We start from the raw sequence: 15,440 nt of genomic DNA, 5'->3' as shown, positions 1-15,440 counted from the left end.
AAGATCCAAGTTCTTAATTTTGTTCTTTGACTCTTTTTTATATTTGATTTTTAAAATCTGAACAAAATTTGTCCATATGGACTTCAAATTTCCTAATCCAGGGTTGAATGAGTGTCAGTGAAATAAGATTGGGCATGAGCTGGGTAATGGAGGAGGGAATTTTTTTTTTCACCCTTTGTATCTAATTTGAGTGTACTATGCTAGCAATTTCCTGGAGGAGGTCATGGCAACCCACTCCAGTATTCTTCCCTGGAGAATCTCACAGCAGACATGCCTGGAGGTCCATAGGGTCGCAAGGAGTTGGATTCAACTAAAGCAATTTAGCATGCATGCTTGCCGGTTATTTCTCATAGAGACACATATTTTATTTACAGTTGGTGTAAGAAGAGGGGAGAATAAAAGAACGAAATGAGTGAGATTTGGCTGAGTGCTTCCCCACAGTGGAAGGAAAATTTAAGAAAGTTGCTCCAGTTTGGACCCTGTGGATGGCTTATAACTTGGAGAAAGGTAATGTGTGTGTGTATGTTTGAGTGTGAGTATGTGTGAGTGTGTGTTTGTGTGTATGTATGTGTGCAGGTACCTTTCATGAACTGGAACATTTGGGGGGCTTTGGGACATCTTAGATGGAGAGAAAAAACAAAGTAGAGAGAACATTTTGCTATCACCTCCAAATTTCTCCTTCCTGAACAAAACAAGAAATCTCTGTGCTGTGATGGCAGGAATAGGTAATTATATTGGAACCTTTTTTTTTTTTTTTTTTGGTAATTATTGCTTTGTATGAACAAATCTCAGAATTACCATAAAGGTAGATGGGAGTTATACATTAATTCAGCCATTGGGTCTGAGACTAATATTTGTATATGCATGTGAGCTCCACTGGGGCTCTCAGAAATATTTTGGGAAATAGACTTTGTAAAAGACTGGATAATCAAGCAGGAGAAAAGCTCATGGTCATTGGATTTGGGGCATTAAGTGTTAAAATGACTTAATTTGTACTCATAGGATGTGTGTCTTTGTGTGTGTGTGTATTATGAGATTATATGTTTTTTGAAAATATGTATAGCACGGATGTAACTTATTTTTCACAAGTAGCTTTGTTAACCTGCTTCATCCATTCAACCATATGTCATTGGTAGGGTATAACAGCCAATAAAAATATTATTAGTAATACACAGTTGGAAAGAATTAATACATTTGAAAATTGGAGGTATTCACTACTGGCTTGTCTGATCAGGCCCAGTTTACTTAGCAAAGAAGTATCCAAACATTTAAGTATGCAAGTATATAAAGCCAAATGAGACATCATTTAATTCCTTTATTGTCTTACAGTGAAAGACAGCAAATGAGCAAGTTGATGGCTTTATGCCAATTATTTTTACTACGATTTCTTTTATGCTAAGGTATAGCTGAAGGCAAGCCCTCAAATTCTAGCACGAACATGCAGCAGCAATAACATGAATATTTTAGGGGCTATAAGATTCTTTTCATGGGTTGGAAATAAAAAATTTAAGTTGCAACTGCTTTGCCAAGTGTCATAAATGACTGGGACTAAATGTAAGAGTGTGTGTGGCCTCGATCCCAGACTCACTTTTAAAAGACCCAAGTACGAGGTGGCTCTGTTGCACAATGGATAGCGCATTGGACTTCTAAAAGACCCAAGTTCTAGGTGTTCAAGGCCCTCCACAGTGCCATCCTCTTTCTTCCTATCTTTCTCATCTTTTACCATTCACCATACTTAATGCAGTTCTGCATCTCCTTCCAGTCACATAGACTTACCTAACAGAACATGCATTTTCACATTCAAGGAATATGGCCTAAGGACCATCTTCAAATATCAAAGCCAACAACCTTGCAGGACAATGATGGCAACACCAAGAAACTCAGACAACTGAAGCTGACTAGCTGAGTCCCAGAGAACAAGGCTATTGTCACGACACCCAGCATGACAGCATGACCCCCTACATTTCCTCTGGTCCTCTACCAGACTGCACACTTTCCTTCCCATAGTCCTGCTGCAGATCGTGTCTATTGGTCGGAACAGTGACCACAGCAGGGACCACACAAACATACCTTCCCTGTCCGAATGTGGGAACATCCTGTGCTTGTTGGGGGCGTCCATTCCCATTGAAAGGGAGACATGATTAATCTTGAGGAGAATTAGAGTATTTAACCTACTTGTTGAAGGGTGATTTTTCCCATTCTAGGGAAAAAAATAAATTACGGTATTTCAGTGTTTAAAGCACATCAAGAATTAATGAACATCATTCTTTTTTTCTTACCAAAGGCACATCACTGCTTAAAACCACAAAGTGCTGACCTAGCCAGTGATTCCAGAACCCAGGGCCTCAGCATAGCATTTTAAAGACTCATCCTCATAATAAATTACTATTTTAATGATAGCCCTGGTAACACATGGTAAATGGAAAGCACTTTCTGTAGCTTAAGCAACATAGCTCCCATTATTGGTTTAACTATACTTGAGACCTTAAAAAGATTTAAATAACTGTTAATTTGATGCAGTTTCTGCTGAATTATTTAAAAACACCTCCTTACTGCTTTAACTTTGAATCTGCATTAGAAAGTATAATGCCAATTAGGATTCCTCCACTGCCTCAAATGCTCTAAATATAAATACAAACTGAATCTACCCACAAATACAATTTCTCTCTTTACACTATGATCTTTCATCCTAAACTTAGGCAAAAAAAAGCCCAAAAGTTTACAGGAGAGAGTCAGAAAATTAGGAAATAATTAAGGTAACAAAAATTAAGGCCTAATGGATAGCTTTTTGGGAGTGCTAAAGACACATGGTTCAGAGTTGTGCATTTAGATAGAAAACTCAGTGTTTACATTTGACTAGTACAAGTTCAAGAATTACATAATGTAAAATATAAATGTAAGTACTTATATAAGTACTTATATAAAACCAGAAATGAAAGATATTGGCTCAGTTGGTTGATTTGAATTTTATTTACTGTAATAATCAAAAGTGAAAATCAGATGCAAGGCATACCTTTGGTTGACCATGTTTTATTTTTGTTTAGTTTTGCAAAGCTGAATGTTTCTCCTGCTCCCCTTGCCTGCCCCCGCCACTTACTTCCCATTAAATGAAACTTAGATATTAACTTTAAGCCTCCATCAGATGTTTCTCAGAGTAGACCCAAACTGTTTCATATTCCTTATACATACTTTGGCTCCCAAGAAACCTTTCTACAGCCCACTTCTCCTACCTGGAATGCTTGTTTCTTGCTGCCTCATGTCCCTTCCTCTCTATTCAAAGCACTCTACTTAAGGAAGCTCTTCCACAAAAGAATTCTCAGTGAATCTCTTCTGGTTCCAGGCATTCTTATCTCCCTATTAGGATTGCGCCTTATGTGGTTGTTCAGTTGCTAAGTCACGTCCAACTCTTTGTGACCCCATGGACTGCAGCACTCCAGGCTTCCCTGTCCTTCACTCTCCCGGAGTTAGCTCAAACTCATGTCCATTGAGTCGGTGATGCCATCCAACCATCTCACCCTCTGTCGTCCCCTTCTCCTCCTGCCCTCAATCTTTCCCAGCATCAGTGTCTTTTCCAGTGAGTCAGCTCTTCGCATCAGGTGGCCAAAGTATTGGAGCTTCAGCTTCAGCATCAGTCCTTCCAATGAATATTCAGGGTTGGTTTTTAGGATTGACGGATTTGATCTCTTTGCAGTCCAAGTGACTCTCAAGAGTCCTCTCCAGCACCAGTTTGAAAGCATCAACTCTCCAGTGCTCAGCCTTCTTTATGGTCCAACTCCCACAGCTGTGCATGACTGCTGAAAAAAATAATAGTTTTGACTATATGGACCTTTGTTGTCAAACTGATGTCTCTGTTTTTTAATATGCTGTCTAGGTTTGTGCCCTGTATCCTTGTATTAATACATGCCAACTCTCCTAAAATAGGTTGCCAGTATGGTTTTGAACTATTTTGTTACCACATATTTTCACTTGGATACATCTCAGCTGTTTTGCACACTCTCTCAGCATTACTGCTCACAAAGCGTCTCTGCTGGGCAATTGGAAGCTTAGAATATCAATTTGAACCAGAGTGCCATCTACTGGTAGGAAGGCTATAATATGTCAACATGACTTGTTCAGTGGCTAAGTCGCACTCAACTCTTTGCAACCCCTTGGACTGCAGCATGCCACTACCTCTGCCCAATGTACACACACAGAAACCAGCTCTCACAGTTTGATTAAATAAGGAATATGCTATATCAAATAAAAACCTTGCTCCCACCTTTAGTAAGATCTATGTATACAGAAAGCAATGACAATGAGATAAGATTCCCATTTGGATCCTCTAAATGAAATTGTCATCTTCAAAAGATGGGTGTGAATTTTAGACTCTGTCCTCTGGCTTTTCTGTAACTTTTGCTTTCTATTTATCAAAAAAATCATATATGAAATGAGGAACTGGAGCAATATACAACAAAATGTCTGAATGCCATTAAGTTTCTATGGAAATGGCACTGTTTTATGAAGAAGACTAGTTCTTTGTTTTACTTCAAGAATTTAGGCCTTCCAGAAGGTGAACCAGCCCTCCAGGATGGACCATAATTTTAGATCATGAGGCTCTGAGTGACCATGCTTTCTCAGCACACTGTGGAGGGACTGTATAAAGGAACAAAATGAGAAATATTTAGTCCTTGTGTATCAGGCTGACATTTTAGCCTATTAAATAATTCTTCAAACCCTTTAATAATACCAATCTTTCTACTCACTATAAAGCAAATCACATTGTGGGTAAATTAAATTGCACAGAAGCAGGCCTGTAAATTAAGAGAGAACTTTTCTTTCCCTGCACAAAGGCTGATTTAGATAGCATGGGATCATTAGTGACCAAACAGATGCCCCTCATCTATAACCCAGAGACAGCTCTCAGCTGTACAGAGAACCTTTCTTTTCCTACAGAGAGGTGAACTCAAAACTTGTCACTGATTTTTGCACCCTCTTAATCTTCCTGTTTATTCTGTGCTTCATTAAAGTCAATCTCCATGGGGCAGACTGTCATCCGAGCTCAGCCTGCCCTGCTGTCTGCTCTCTCCAGAGAGCATCCTTCATCCTGATAAACGGGCTGTGAGCTGAACACGTGACTGAGCTCCTTAAAGTAAACAGATTACAGAAAGCAACCCCTTCCACACTCACTCAGCAGAACTGGATAAGTAGGAGCTCTGACGTGGTCATCGTGGTGGAGACAATGCTTTCCCGATAGATGGGGTTTCAGATTTACTGTTATAAAATGATATAGAGGATATTTATCTTTATCACTGTGTCATCCCATACCTTTAAGGCTGCATTAGCTAATGTCATTCATTGGCCAAATGTTTCCCTCAGGATTTGGCATTGTTATAGGATGTCTGCTGAAGCCAAGCTCTGTGCTAGGCATCGCAGGCACAAATATACACAGAGGAAGAGACCATGATGACTGCAATGGGAAACACAGTGAAGCTCTGTGGGAAGCCAGAAGGCACGCCACCATCACAAGACCAGCCGTGTTGTAAGCTTAGCTTCTGCCTATTTGTTGGACTCACAGACCATATTATCCCGGAGCAAGTGTTTTATCTGCATGAAAAGGCAACACTGGAGCCCACGACTGGTTTTCAGGCAGCTCTGCCTTTACCCTGACTTATGTTGACAGATAAGACTGGAGGGCTACCCGAGGGTGCTTGAGTCCTTCCTACCTAGGAAACCAAATGCAGACGAGACTCCGGAGAAGGAAAGTCTCATCTCTTACGGAGAAGTTCTGGGGCATCTCGGATGCCTGAGCTGAGGACAGTGATGTTCCTGTGACCACCAGCTGAGCATCAGAATCATTCCCCAGTATCTGGATGATGGGAACCTTGAAAAAGACACCCCCTTGTCATGGCAAGGGTTGAGGTCTGGGCAGTCCCACAGGACTTTCGAAGCATCCATCCTGGACGACCAGGGCAATAAACACCTGTTTTGAGTTAAGAATCAGGATAAATTCAAGGGAGACTCCCAACCACCACACCTCAGTTTTCCAAGGTCTGAGCAGCAGAAATCCAAGAAGGGTCCTGATTATCAGCGCTTCTTAATCATGACTACAGCTTCTGCCTGGGAGGTTTGAAGATCAAAAAGAAAACACGACTCCAAGGAGATGGAGCCCACCAGAGGCTGCTCTGGGCTCCTGACTTGCCTCTAGTTTACTTAGTGAAAACAACAGCAATGAAGAGCTTGCATAGGCAAGGTGTCAAGGGCAAGGGTTGAAATGGCTGTGGGGCTGTGAACCTGTGCAAATCCACCCACCATCAAAGCTCAGTCCAACTACTCTTCCTCTTGGTTCTCCAGGCCCTCGCTGGACCACATGCGTCTCTCCCTCCTCTGAGCCCCTCTCACAATGTGCAGTTTAGCATTTTATTATATTTAGTCTCATAATCTAATTGTTCGTTGTACACTGAGTTACCACAACAAAATCACATTTGTGTCTTTCAGTTCTTTGAAATGAGAGTTACAGTAGCAGGCGTGCAGCAGGTGTTTAATACTTAATCTAATTGGGGATCAGAAAATAAGAGCTTGTGGAAACGTTCATATAACTTCCTCCTTTCACAGAATAGTACACAGATCCAGAGAATTTCTGCTTTATCCATTTCACAGGTGTCTAATGAAACTTTCAAGCCCGTACTGGGTGCTGTGCAGGAGATAGAGATGCCCAACAGAGGGGCCTGGCTCTCATGGACCTTTCTGTGAGGCATGGGTAATAGGATGCTTGCCCCAATCACCAAAGGGGGAACCCCATGAGGAAAGTAAAAATAAGCCTGAGGGGTCTCAGGTGAGGGAGATAATGGGGCTTCTGAGGGACTCCAGGTGGGTTTATGAAAAAGGTGGCAGCTGAATTCCATGTGGAAGGATGTGCTCTGCAGGAACGGGGAAGGGGCATCCAAGTGGGAGTACGCCGTGGCCTTCACCAAGCTTTACATCCAAGTCAACACCAGCCACGGGAGTCCACTGGGACAGGTGTGACTGCGGCTGCCCTCCACGCCCAACCTTCTGGGGGTTCTGCTGAGGAAGAACATGCCTGTGCACCAGACTCAGAGCTCAGAGTTCCTCTTGATGTGGTCACCCAGCTCTCCACACCCAAAGAGCGCTGCCTCTCTCCTCTTCTCAGTTCTATTTACTCCTTCTGGAGCTTCTCTGGTGGCTAAGACTGTAAAGAAGCCTTCAATGAGGGAGACCCGGGTTTGATCCCTGGGTGGAGAAGATGCCCTGGAGAATGGTATGGCAACCCACTCCAGCATTCTTGCCTGGAGACTCCCATGGATGGAGGTGGACTCTGAGCCTCCAGGGTGGGCTCAGCCCCGGAACTCCAGACCGAGGCCCAGCTGTGTGTAGCGCCTCGGCCCACATGGGCTGCGCATTAGCCTCACCTCTCAGGGCTTGGCGGGTCATCACAAGGTTCACATCGCGCCCCGGAGACAGATGCTGCGGGCTTCTCTCTCAGCTTCTATTCTGCCGGCGCTCCGCCCCAGGGTCTGCTCTTCTGCTAGGGAAGCCAGGCTGGGCCCTGTTTCTGGGAAAAGCAGTGGGTGGCTGAACGAACTTAGACCCGACAGGCCCAGAGCTTCCAAGCTTTCCCCAGTGAGTCCGCCTGCCCCCTCCACTGCTTGCCCCCAGCCCTGCCTTCAGATGGCTCCACACGACCCTCCCACCTGCACAGAAGTGTCCTTTCCTCCAACCCTGCCAGCGATTCAGTTCTGCCTTCCCCACCCACAGGCGTAGCACCCGGGCTTCTGCTCACCCGGCTCCCCTACACTGGGCTTGTCCAGTGGCCAAAGCAGTCTCTCCAGATCTGCTTGCTTTCTTGTGTCTCCTGTTGTTTGTTCCCTTTGGATTTAAGGGGAGAGGGACAGCATCAGGATACCAAGACAGCAGCAAGGGGAACGGAACAGACAGATGCAGATAAAGTGCTTCTCTTGTCTTAGCCTAACAGCCTGCCTCACAAGTTCCCCTCCATTCCTCCCTCTAGGCCTGGATTTTCAGCCTCCCACCTTCAACCTGACTTCTAGCTTCTGATGGCCATGTCAAGGGAGCTCTGAAAATGGCATCTGGAGGAAAAGGGAGCCTCTTGGGCCCTCCAGCAGCTGGTGAGGCCCTCCTGCCTTGTTTTTATTGTTGCTCACTCGCTGAGCCTTGTTGACTCTTTGTGACCCCATGGACTGCAGCATGCCAGACTTCCCTGTCTTTCACTATCTCCCAGAGTTTGCTCAAACTCATGTCCATTGAGTCAGTGATGCCATCCAACCATCTCATCCTCTGTCGTCCCCTTCTCCTCCTGCCCTCAACCTTTCCCAGCATCAGGGTCTTATCCAATGAGTCGACTCTTCACATCAGGTGGCTGAAGTATTGGAGCTTCAGCATCAGTCCTCACAATGACTATTCAGGGTTGACTTCCTACTGATTGGTTTCTGATTGTTTGCATTTCCGTCTGGTGGCACTAGGGTAGGTACTGTGGGAAGATGGTCCAAGCCAGGGCACCTAAAGTGCTCTCTCTTGGCTGTGAGGCCTCTTGTCCCTTTGGCTTGGGCGAGCTTTAAGTCACTGTTGCTTTAGAGGTATGATATCCTTTTTACCTTTTACATTTTTAAGCTCCTCTGTCCCAAAATTTAGTTTAAATGAACATTTATATATGGCAAAACTATGATTCAGTTCCTATCCTTTTGCAGCTGTGGGTTTCACACTGTCTCATGTCACCCTGTCTGAGGTAGGGCAGTACATCAGGGCTGTACTTGATTTTCTTTTTTCCTCCTTCCAACTATACCTTGTTCTTATGCCCATGGATGGGGGCCTCTGTTTTCCCATCCGTTTGTCTGTCAGGCAGACGTGGGCAGTGTTGATGCTGGCCATACTGAGCTCACACGGTTGCCTCAAAACTTCCAGGTCCTTTTAAACACTCCTGCTTAGGGCTCTCTGTGGATCTAGACTGAGAGAAAAGGCTAGAGGGGTGACTTCTTTGCTGTAATCTGCCACAAAGTCCTCATATTTGAACATACAAGGGCAGCAACCTCTGGTCACCTGGCCTGACAATGTGACCGCCCTGGAAACCAGTGGTCACAGACCACCCAGCTTCAGGCCAAGTCACTGGACAGGGTTTCACTGGTCTTTGTCTACTCCCGGCTCCAAGAAACCACACGAGCTCACAGTTAAGATTCAGGAGATATTCATGGACAAAGAGGACATAAAATATACAGACATAAGTACTTAATATTGATCTCCTCAAAAGAGGTTTAACATTAGTAAAAAAAAAAAAAAAAGAGAGACTAAAAATAATTTTCCTTTTAGAAATTGTCCTGTGGAAGCATTTGAATGTATGATAAAGAATAGCCTTCTCAATCTACTAAGCAAATGTTGTAGAATCTGTGAACCCAAGGCTAACACCCTGGAAGCTTTCTCTCCAGTCTGCAGGCCTTGGCTCCCTCTAGTGTCCCTGACTCAGCCTTTGTTTCAGGCTTAAAATGCCCAAGACCTAAGGAGTCTCTTTATATGGAGATTCAAAGGCAAGTTCAAGGAAATTCTCTTCCTCTTAACCTTCCATGGCATCTCTTGACCAAGTTTATCTCCTCCCTCCATGCATTCCTTTGTTGTTTTCCCTTGCTTACAATTAACATTTTATTCTGTTTATAATTCTTTCATGTGTAGTATTGTCTTGACCCCTGCCCCCCAAATGTGTCTGCAATTTCAGGCATGCAATAAGTAATACTTTAAATTTGGGCATCAAAATAGTAGAGTCTAGGAAAGCTGATATAGCTTCTCTCTTAGAATGGGAAATGGATCCAGAGAATTGATGCTGTATTTACTCCACAGGTGTCTAAGGAAACTTTCAAGGCACTGTGCCATGCCCTGTGCAGGAGACAGAGGTTCTCAAGAGAGGGGCCTGGCTCTCCTGGACCTTTCACTGAGGCATGGAAAATAGGATGCATGCCCTAATCACCAAGGGAGGGAACCCAAGAGGAAGGTAAGAAGCATGAGGGGGTCTCAGGTGAGGGAGTGATGGTCTCCTGGGGGACTTGGTGGTTTTACAGAGAAGGTGTCACTTGAGCTCTGTCTTGAAGTATTTGGATATGAGGGGATAGAGGGATAGTGTGGTGGTGTGAAAGCACATTCAGGAAAGGAAACAGAAGGAAAATATAAGAAACTAGGACTGGAATGCCTCAAGGTCAAATAATAGCAGACCTTGAATGCAAGCCAAGAAGCCTGCATTCTAATGAGTAAGCAAGAAGCGTTATGAAGGAATAACTTCATAAAAATGGAAACTTCTTGAACATGTTTTGAACTCTTTCAAAAGTGAATTTTCCATCCTCAGAGGTTTAAGTACCAATTGGATGTACTTTTATCCAGTTTATGATTATCCTCTTCTGATTTATAGAGATTCATAAAGGAGATTCATGCATAGACCAGGTAACTGTTGTGGTTACTGTTGATTGAGATTACAGACTCAGGATTTTGGAACTAGAAAGTGACCCTAACATCATAGGAGGGGAAACTGAATTTCTTTGTGTATTTAGTAAGCGCTAAATGTATACTTCCACAATTAATGAATGACATGAAGAGAGTTGTGCTTTGTGTGTGTGTACTAAGTCGTTTTAGTCATGTCTGACTCTCTGTGACCCTGTGGACTGTAGCCCACCAGGCTCTTCTGTCCATGGGATTCTCCAGGCAAGAATATTGGAGTAGGTTGCCATGTCTTCCTCCAGAAGATCTTCCTGACCCAACAATCGAACCCTGTCTTATATCTCCTGCATTGGCAGGCAGATTCTTTTTGTATTTAGTAGGTGCTAAATGTCTGCTTCCACAATTAATGAATGATATAAACAGAGTTGTGCTTTAGGAAAAGGAATTCGGCAGCAAGGTTTAAACTATATTAGCAAGAAGGGAGAGACTGGATATACAGAAACTGGTTAGGACACTATTATTCATTTTCAAGGCCTAAACTAGATTAGTGGAAATGGGAATGAAGATAGACATTGTGGATGTAGAATCAAGATGACTACTTTGTTGCAATTATTTGTGACTTGCTTCCTCAGCAGACTGAAAATTCCATGGGAGCAAGAAGCATATCTTATTTTACTCTCTGTCCCCTCTGCCTAACACTAGCACATGTAAGTGCTCAATAGGTATTGAATGAGTTTGTGGAGTCAGTGTTGACTGGCTGTGTGAGCAAGTAGTTGAGATGGTATTATTTGATGGTCTCTGGATACACAAGCTTCTGGACAAGGGGCAGCCAGGGTCTCTGGATCTGAGCCCAGGACTTGGGTGGGGCAGAGCAGACACAGGGGGCAAAAGTGTCTCTTCTGCCTCACTCTCCAGTCTGTCTAATCTATGCTGGGCAGGCCTCCATCTCCACAACCCCACCAGAACTTTTCACCTTTAGGGCACCCCATCCTTGCCCTGTCTTCCTTCTTTGACTTTGCTGCTCATTAGCATTTGACACAGTTAACCATTTCATTCCTGGAACATTCCCTTCACTTAACTTCTAAGGCATTACTTTCCTGGTTTTCTTCCTACCTTGCTGATGGCCCCCTCCATTCTAATCATTTTATTCCTAATCATTTGAATCAATGGTTCTCAACCTGAACTGCACATAAGAATCACTAGGAGCTTTTAAAACTGTAGACTTACTCTAGCTGCACCCCCAGACCAATTAAATCAGAATCTTTGAGAAATGAGTCCAAGTCCAATTCTTATTTAAAGTTCTCCTGATGATTCCAGTGCCATAAACTCTTGTTCCAAATATTAGCATTCCTCAGAGCTTAATCCTAAATCTCTTTCTTTTTTTAAAATTTTATTTTATTTTAAAACTTTACATAATTGTATTAGTTTTGCCAAATATCGAAATGAATCCGCCACAGGTATACATGTGTTCCCCATCCTGAACCCTCCTCCCTCCTCCCTCCCCATACCATCCCTCTGGGTCGTCCCAGTGCACCAACCCCAAGCATCCAGTATCGTGCATTGAACCTGGACTGGCATCTCGTTTCATACATGATATTTTACATGTTTCAATGCTATTCTCCCAAATCTTCCCACCCTCTCCCTCTCCCTCAGAGTCCATAAGACTGTTCTATACATCACTGTCTCTTTTGCTGTCTCATACACAGGGTTATTGTTACCATCTTTCTAAATTCCATATATATGTGTTAGTATACTGTATTGGTGTTTTTCCTTCTGGCTTACTTCACTCTGTGTAATAGGCTCCAGTTTCATTCACCTCATTAGAACTGATTCAAATGTATTCTTTTTAATGGCTGAGTAATACTCCATTGTGTATATGTACCACAGCTTTCTTATCCATTCATCTGCTGATGGACATCTAGGTTGCTTCCATGTCCTGGCTATTATAAACAGTGCTGCGAGGAACATTGGGGTACACGTGTCTCTTTCCCTTCTGGTCTCCTCAGTGTGTATGCCCAGCAGTGGGATTGCTGGATCATAAGGCAGTTCTATTTCCAGTTTTTTAAGGAATCTCCACACTGTTCTCCATAGTGGCTGTACTAGTTTGCATTCCCACCAACAGTGTAATAGGGTTCCCTTTTCTCCACACCCTCTCCAGCATTTATTATTTGCAGACTTTTGGATCACAGCCATTCTGACTGGTGTGAGATGGTACCTCATAGTGGTTTTGATTTGCATTTCTCTGATAATGAGTGATGTTGAGCATCTTTTCATGTGTTTGTTAGCCATCTGTATGTCTTCTTTGGAGAAATGTCTATTTAGTTCTTTGGCCCATTTTTTGATTGGGTCATTTATTTTTCTGGAGTTGAGCTGTAGGAGTTGCTTGTATATTTTTGAGATTAGTTGTTTGTCAGTTGCTTCATTTGCTATTATTTTCTCCCATTCTGAAGACTGTCTTTTCACCTTGCTAATAGTTTCCTTTGATGTGCAGAAGCTTTTACGGTTAATTAGGTCCCATTTGTTTATTTTTGCTTTTATTTCCAATATTCTGGGAGGTGGGTCATAGAGGATCCTGCTGTGATGTATGTCGGAGAGGGTTTTGCCTATGTTCTCCTCTAGGAGTTTTATAGTTTCTGGTCTTACGTTTAGATCTTTAATCCATTTTGAGTTTATTTTTGTGTATGGTGTTAGAAAGTGTTCTAGTTTCTCTTTCTACTTCTGGGTTTAGTCTTAGTCCCGTGCGATTCATGAGAATCCTTATCATGTTGACATGTAGATCTATATTTACAGCCCCAACTTCTCTCTTGACTGATAGGTGTGTATGTGTAACTGTCAACTCAAGAGCTCCACTGGGGTATAGACATCTCAAATTTAACAGGTCCAAATAGGACTTTTGATTTTTCATGGCTTCCAATTCTATTCCTCCCCAGCATCCTCCAACCCAGTCGATGGCATCATTGTTCATCCAGCTGTGCTGGCAAAGAAAACTTGGGAGGTATCCTTGAGTAAATGCTTTTTTTGTCGTTCCCCACATCTAACCCATCATCAAGTCCTGACAGTTTATTTCTAAAATACATTCTAGACCCAACCAGTTCCCATCACTTCTGCTACCACCATTCTCAACTCTCACTGCTCCACAGCCATGGCTTCCTGACTGTTCTCCCTGACTTCACTCTTGCAGTTTCATAGCGCAACAGCCCTTAGAGGACTCTTCAAAAACTTACATCATGTCGTATTTCTTCCTATTTAAAAATCTGTCCAGTGGCTTCCTATTACATTTATTTATTTTTTAAACAAACAAATGTTTGTTTATTTATTTGGCTGTGCCGGTTTGTTAGTTGTGGTTTGTAAACTCTTAGTTGTGGCATGTGGGATCTAGTTCCCTGACCTGGGATCGATCCTGGGAACCCTGCATTGGGAGGGTGGATTCTTAGCCCCTGGACCACCAGGGAAGTCCATTTCCTATTACATTTAGAACAAAATTCAAAGTCTTTGGTCTAGCCCTCGATGTTCTTTGTGATCTGACCTTTCCAACCCCTCCCTCCCTCTCTGCTTCATTTGCTCCATTTGCTCCATTCCTGGTGTACCTCCTTTTTGTTGTTTGTGGAATATAGCCTTTGCATTGGATGGTCTTTACCTAAAGCTTCACATGGCCTGATATTTACTGTTCAGATCTCTGCTCACAAGCTGTCTCTATTTTTTTGTTTTTTGTTTTATTTATTTTTAATTTTATTTTGTTTTTAAACTTTACAATATTGTATTGGTTTTGCCAAATATTGAAATGAATCCGCCACAGGTATACATGTGTTCCCCATCCTGAACCCTCCTCCCTCCTCCCTCCCCATACCATCCCTCTGGGTCGTCCCAGTGCACCAGCCCCAAGGATCCAGTATCGTGCATCGAACCTGGACTGGCAACTCGTTCCATATATGATATTATACATATTTCAATGCCATTCTCCCAAATCATCCCACCCACTCCCTCTCCCACAGAGTCCAAAAGACTGTTCTATACATCAGTGTCTCTTCTGCTGTCTTGTATACAGGGTTATTGTTACCATCTTTCTAAATTCCATATATATGCGTTAGTATACTGTATTGGTGTTTTTCTTTCTGGCTTACTTCATTCTGTATAATAGGCTCCAGTTTCATCCACCTCATTAGAACTGATTCAAATGTATTCTTTTTAATGGCTGAGTAATACTCCATTGTGTATATGTACCACAACTTTCTTATCCATTCATCTGCTGTTGGACATCTAGGTTGCTTCCACATCCTGGCTATTATAAACAGTCCTGCGATGAACATCGGGGTACACGTGTCTCTTTCCCTTTTGGTTTCCTCAGTGTGTATGCCCAGCAGTGGGATTGCTGGGTCATAAGGCAGTTCTATTCCCAGTTTTTTAAGGAATCTCCACACTGTTCTCCATAGTGGCTGTACTAGTTTGCATTCCCACCAACAGTGTAATAGGGTTCCCTTTTCTCCACACCCTCTCCAGCATTTATTGCTTGTAGACTTTTGGATCACAGCCATTCTGACTGGCATGAAATGGTACCTCATAGTGGTTTTGATTTGCATTTCTCTGATAATGAGTGATGTTGAGCATCTTTTCATGTGTTTGTTAGCCATCTGTATGTCTTCTTTGGAGAAATGTCTATTTAGTTCTTTGGCCCATTTTTTTGATTGGGTCATTTATTTTTCTGGAATTGAGCTGTAGGAGTTGCTTGTATATTTTTGAGATTAGTTGTTTGTCAGTTGCTTCATTTGCTATTATTTTCTCCCATTCTGAAGGCTGTCTTTTCACCTTGCTTATAGTTTCCTTTGTTGTGCAGAAGCTTTTAAGTTTAATTAGGTCCCATTTGTTTATTTTTGCTTTTATTTCCAATATTCTGGGAGGTGGGTCATAGAGGATCCTGCTGTGATGTATGTCGGAGAGTGTTTTGCCTATGTTCTCCTCTAGGAGTTTTATAGTTTCTGGTCTTAAGTTTAGATTTTTTAACCATTTTGAGTTTA

General features: G+C 42.8%; 1 protein-coding gene across 3 annotated transcripts in view; it reads left to right on the top strand.

The window, feature by feature from the left end:
* The first annotated feature begins 390 nt into the window (after window positions 1-390).
* MNS1 (meiosis specific nuclear structural 1) overlaps window positions 391-15,440 on the top strand; it is a 131,963-nt gene continuing 116,913 nt past the window's right edge. Inside the window, exons 1-3 of one of the 3 annotated variants that reach the window (XM_070377953.1) lie at window positions 481-507; window positions 8,006-8,123; window positions 9,841-9,991. Coding sequence is in view for 1 of the 3 variants with exons in the window: in XM_070377952.1 (XP_070234053.1) it covers window positions 409-507 (99 nt within the window). In the remaining 2 variants the exon portion in view is untranslated. Of the gene's footprint in view, window positions 508-8,005; window positions 8,124-9,840; window positions 9,992-15,440 lie in introns of all 3 variants that reach the window. The other 2 variants (XM_070377954.1, XM_070377952.1) reach the window with 2 other exon arrangements.

This window comes from Bos mutus, chromosome 10 (assembly GCF_027580195.1).
Source record: "Bos mutus isolate GX-2022 chromosome 10, NWIPB_WYAK_1.1, whole genome shotgun sequence".
NCBI classification, from domain to species: domain Eukaryota; kingdom Metazoa; phylum Chordata; class Mammalia; order Artiodactyla; family Bovidae; genus Bos; species Bos mutus.
Note: the sequence above shows the minus strand (reverse complement) of the source record. Positions and strands in the feature narration are given on the sequence as shown.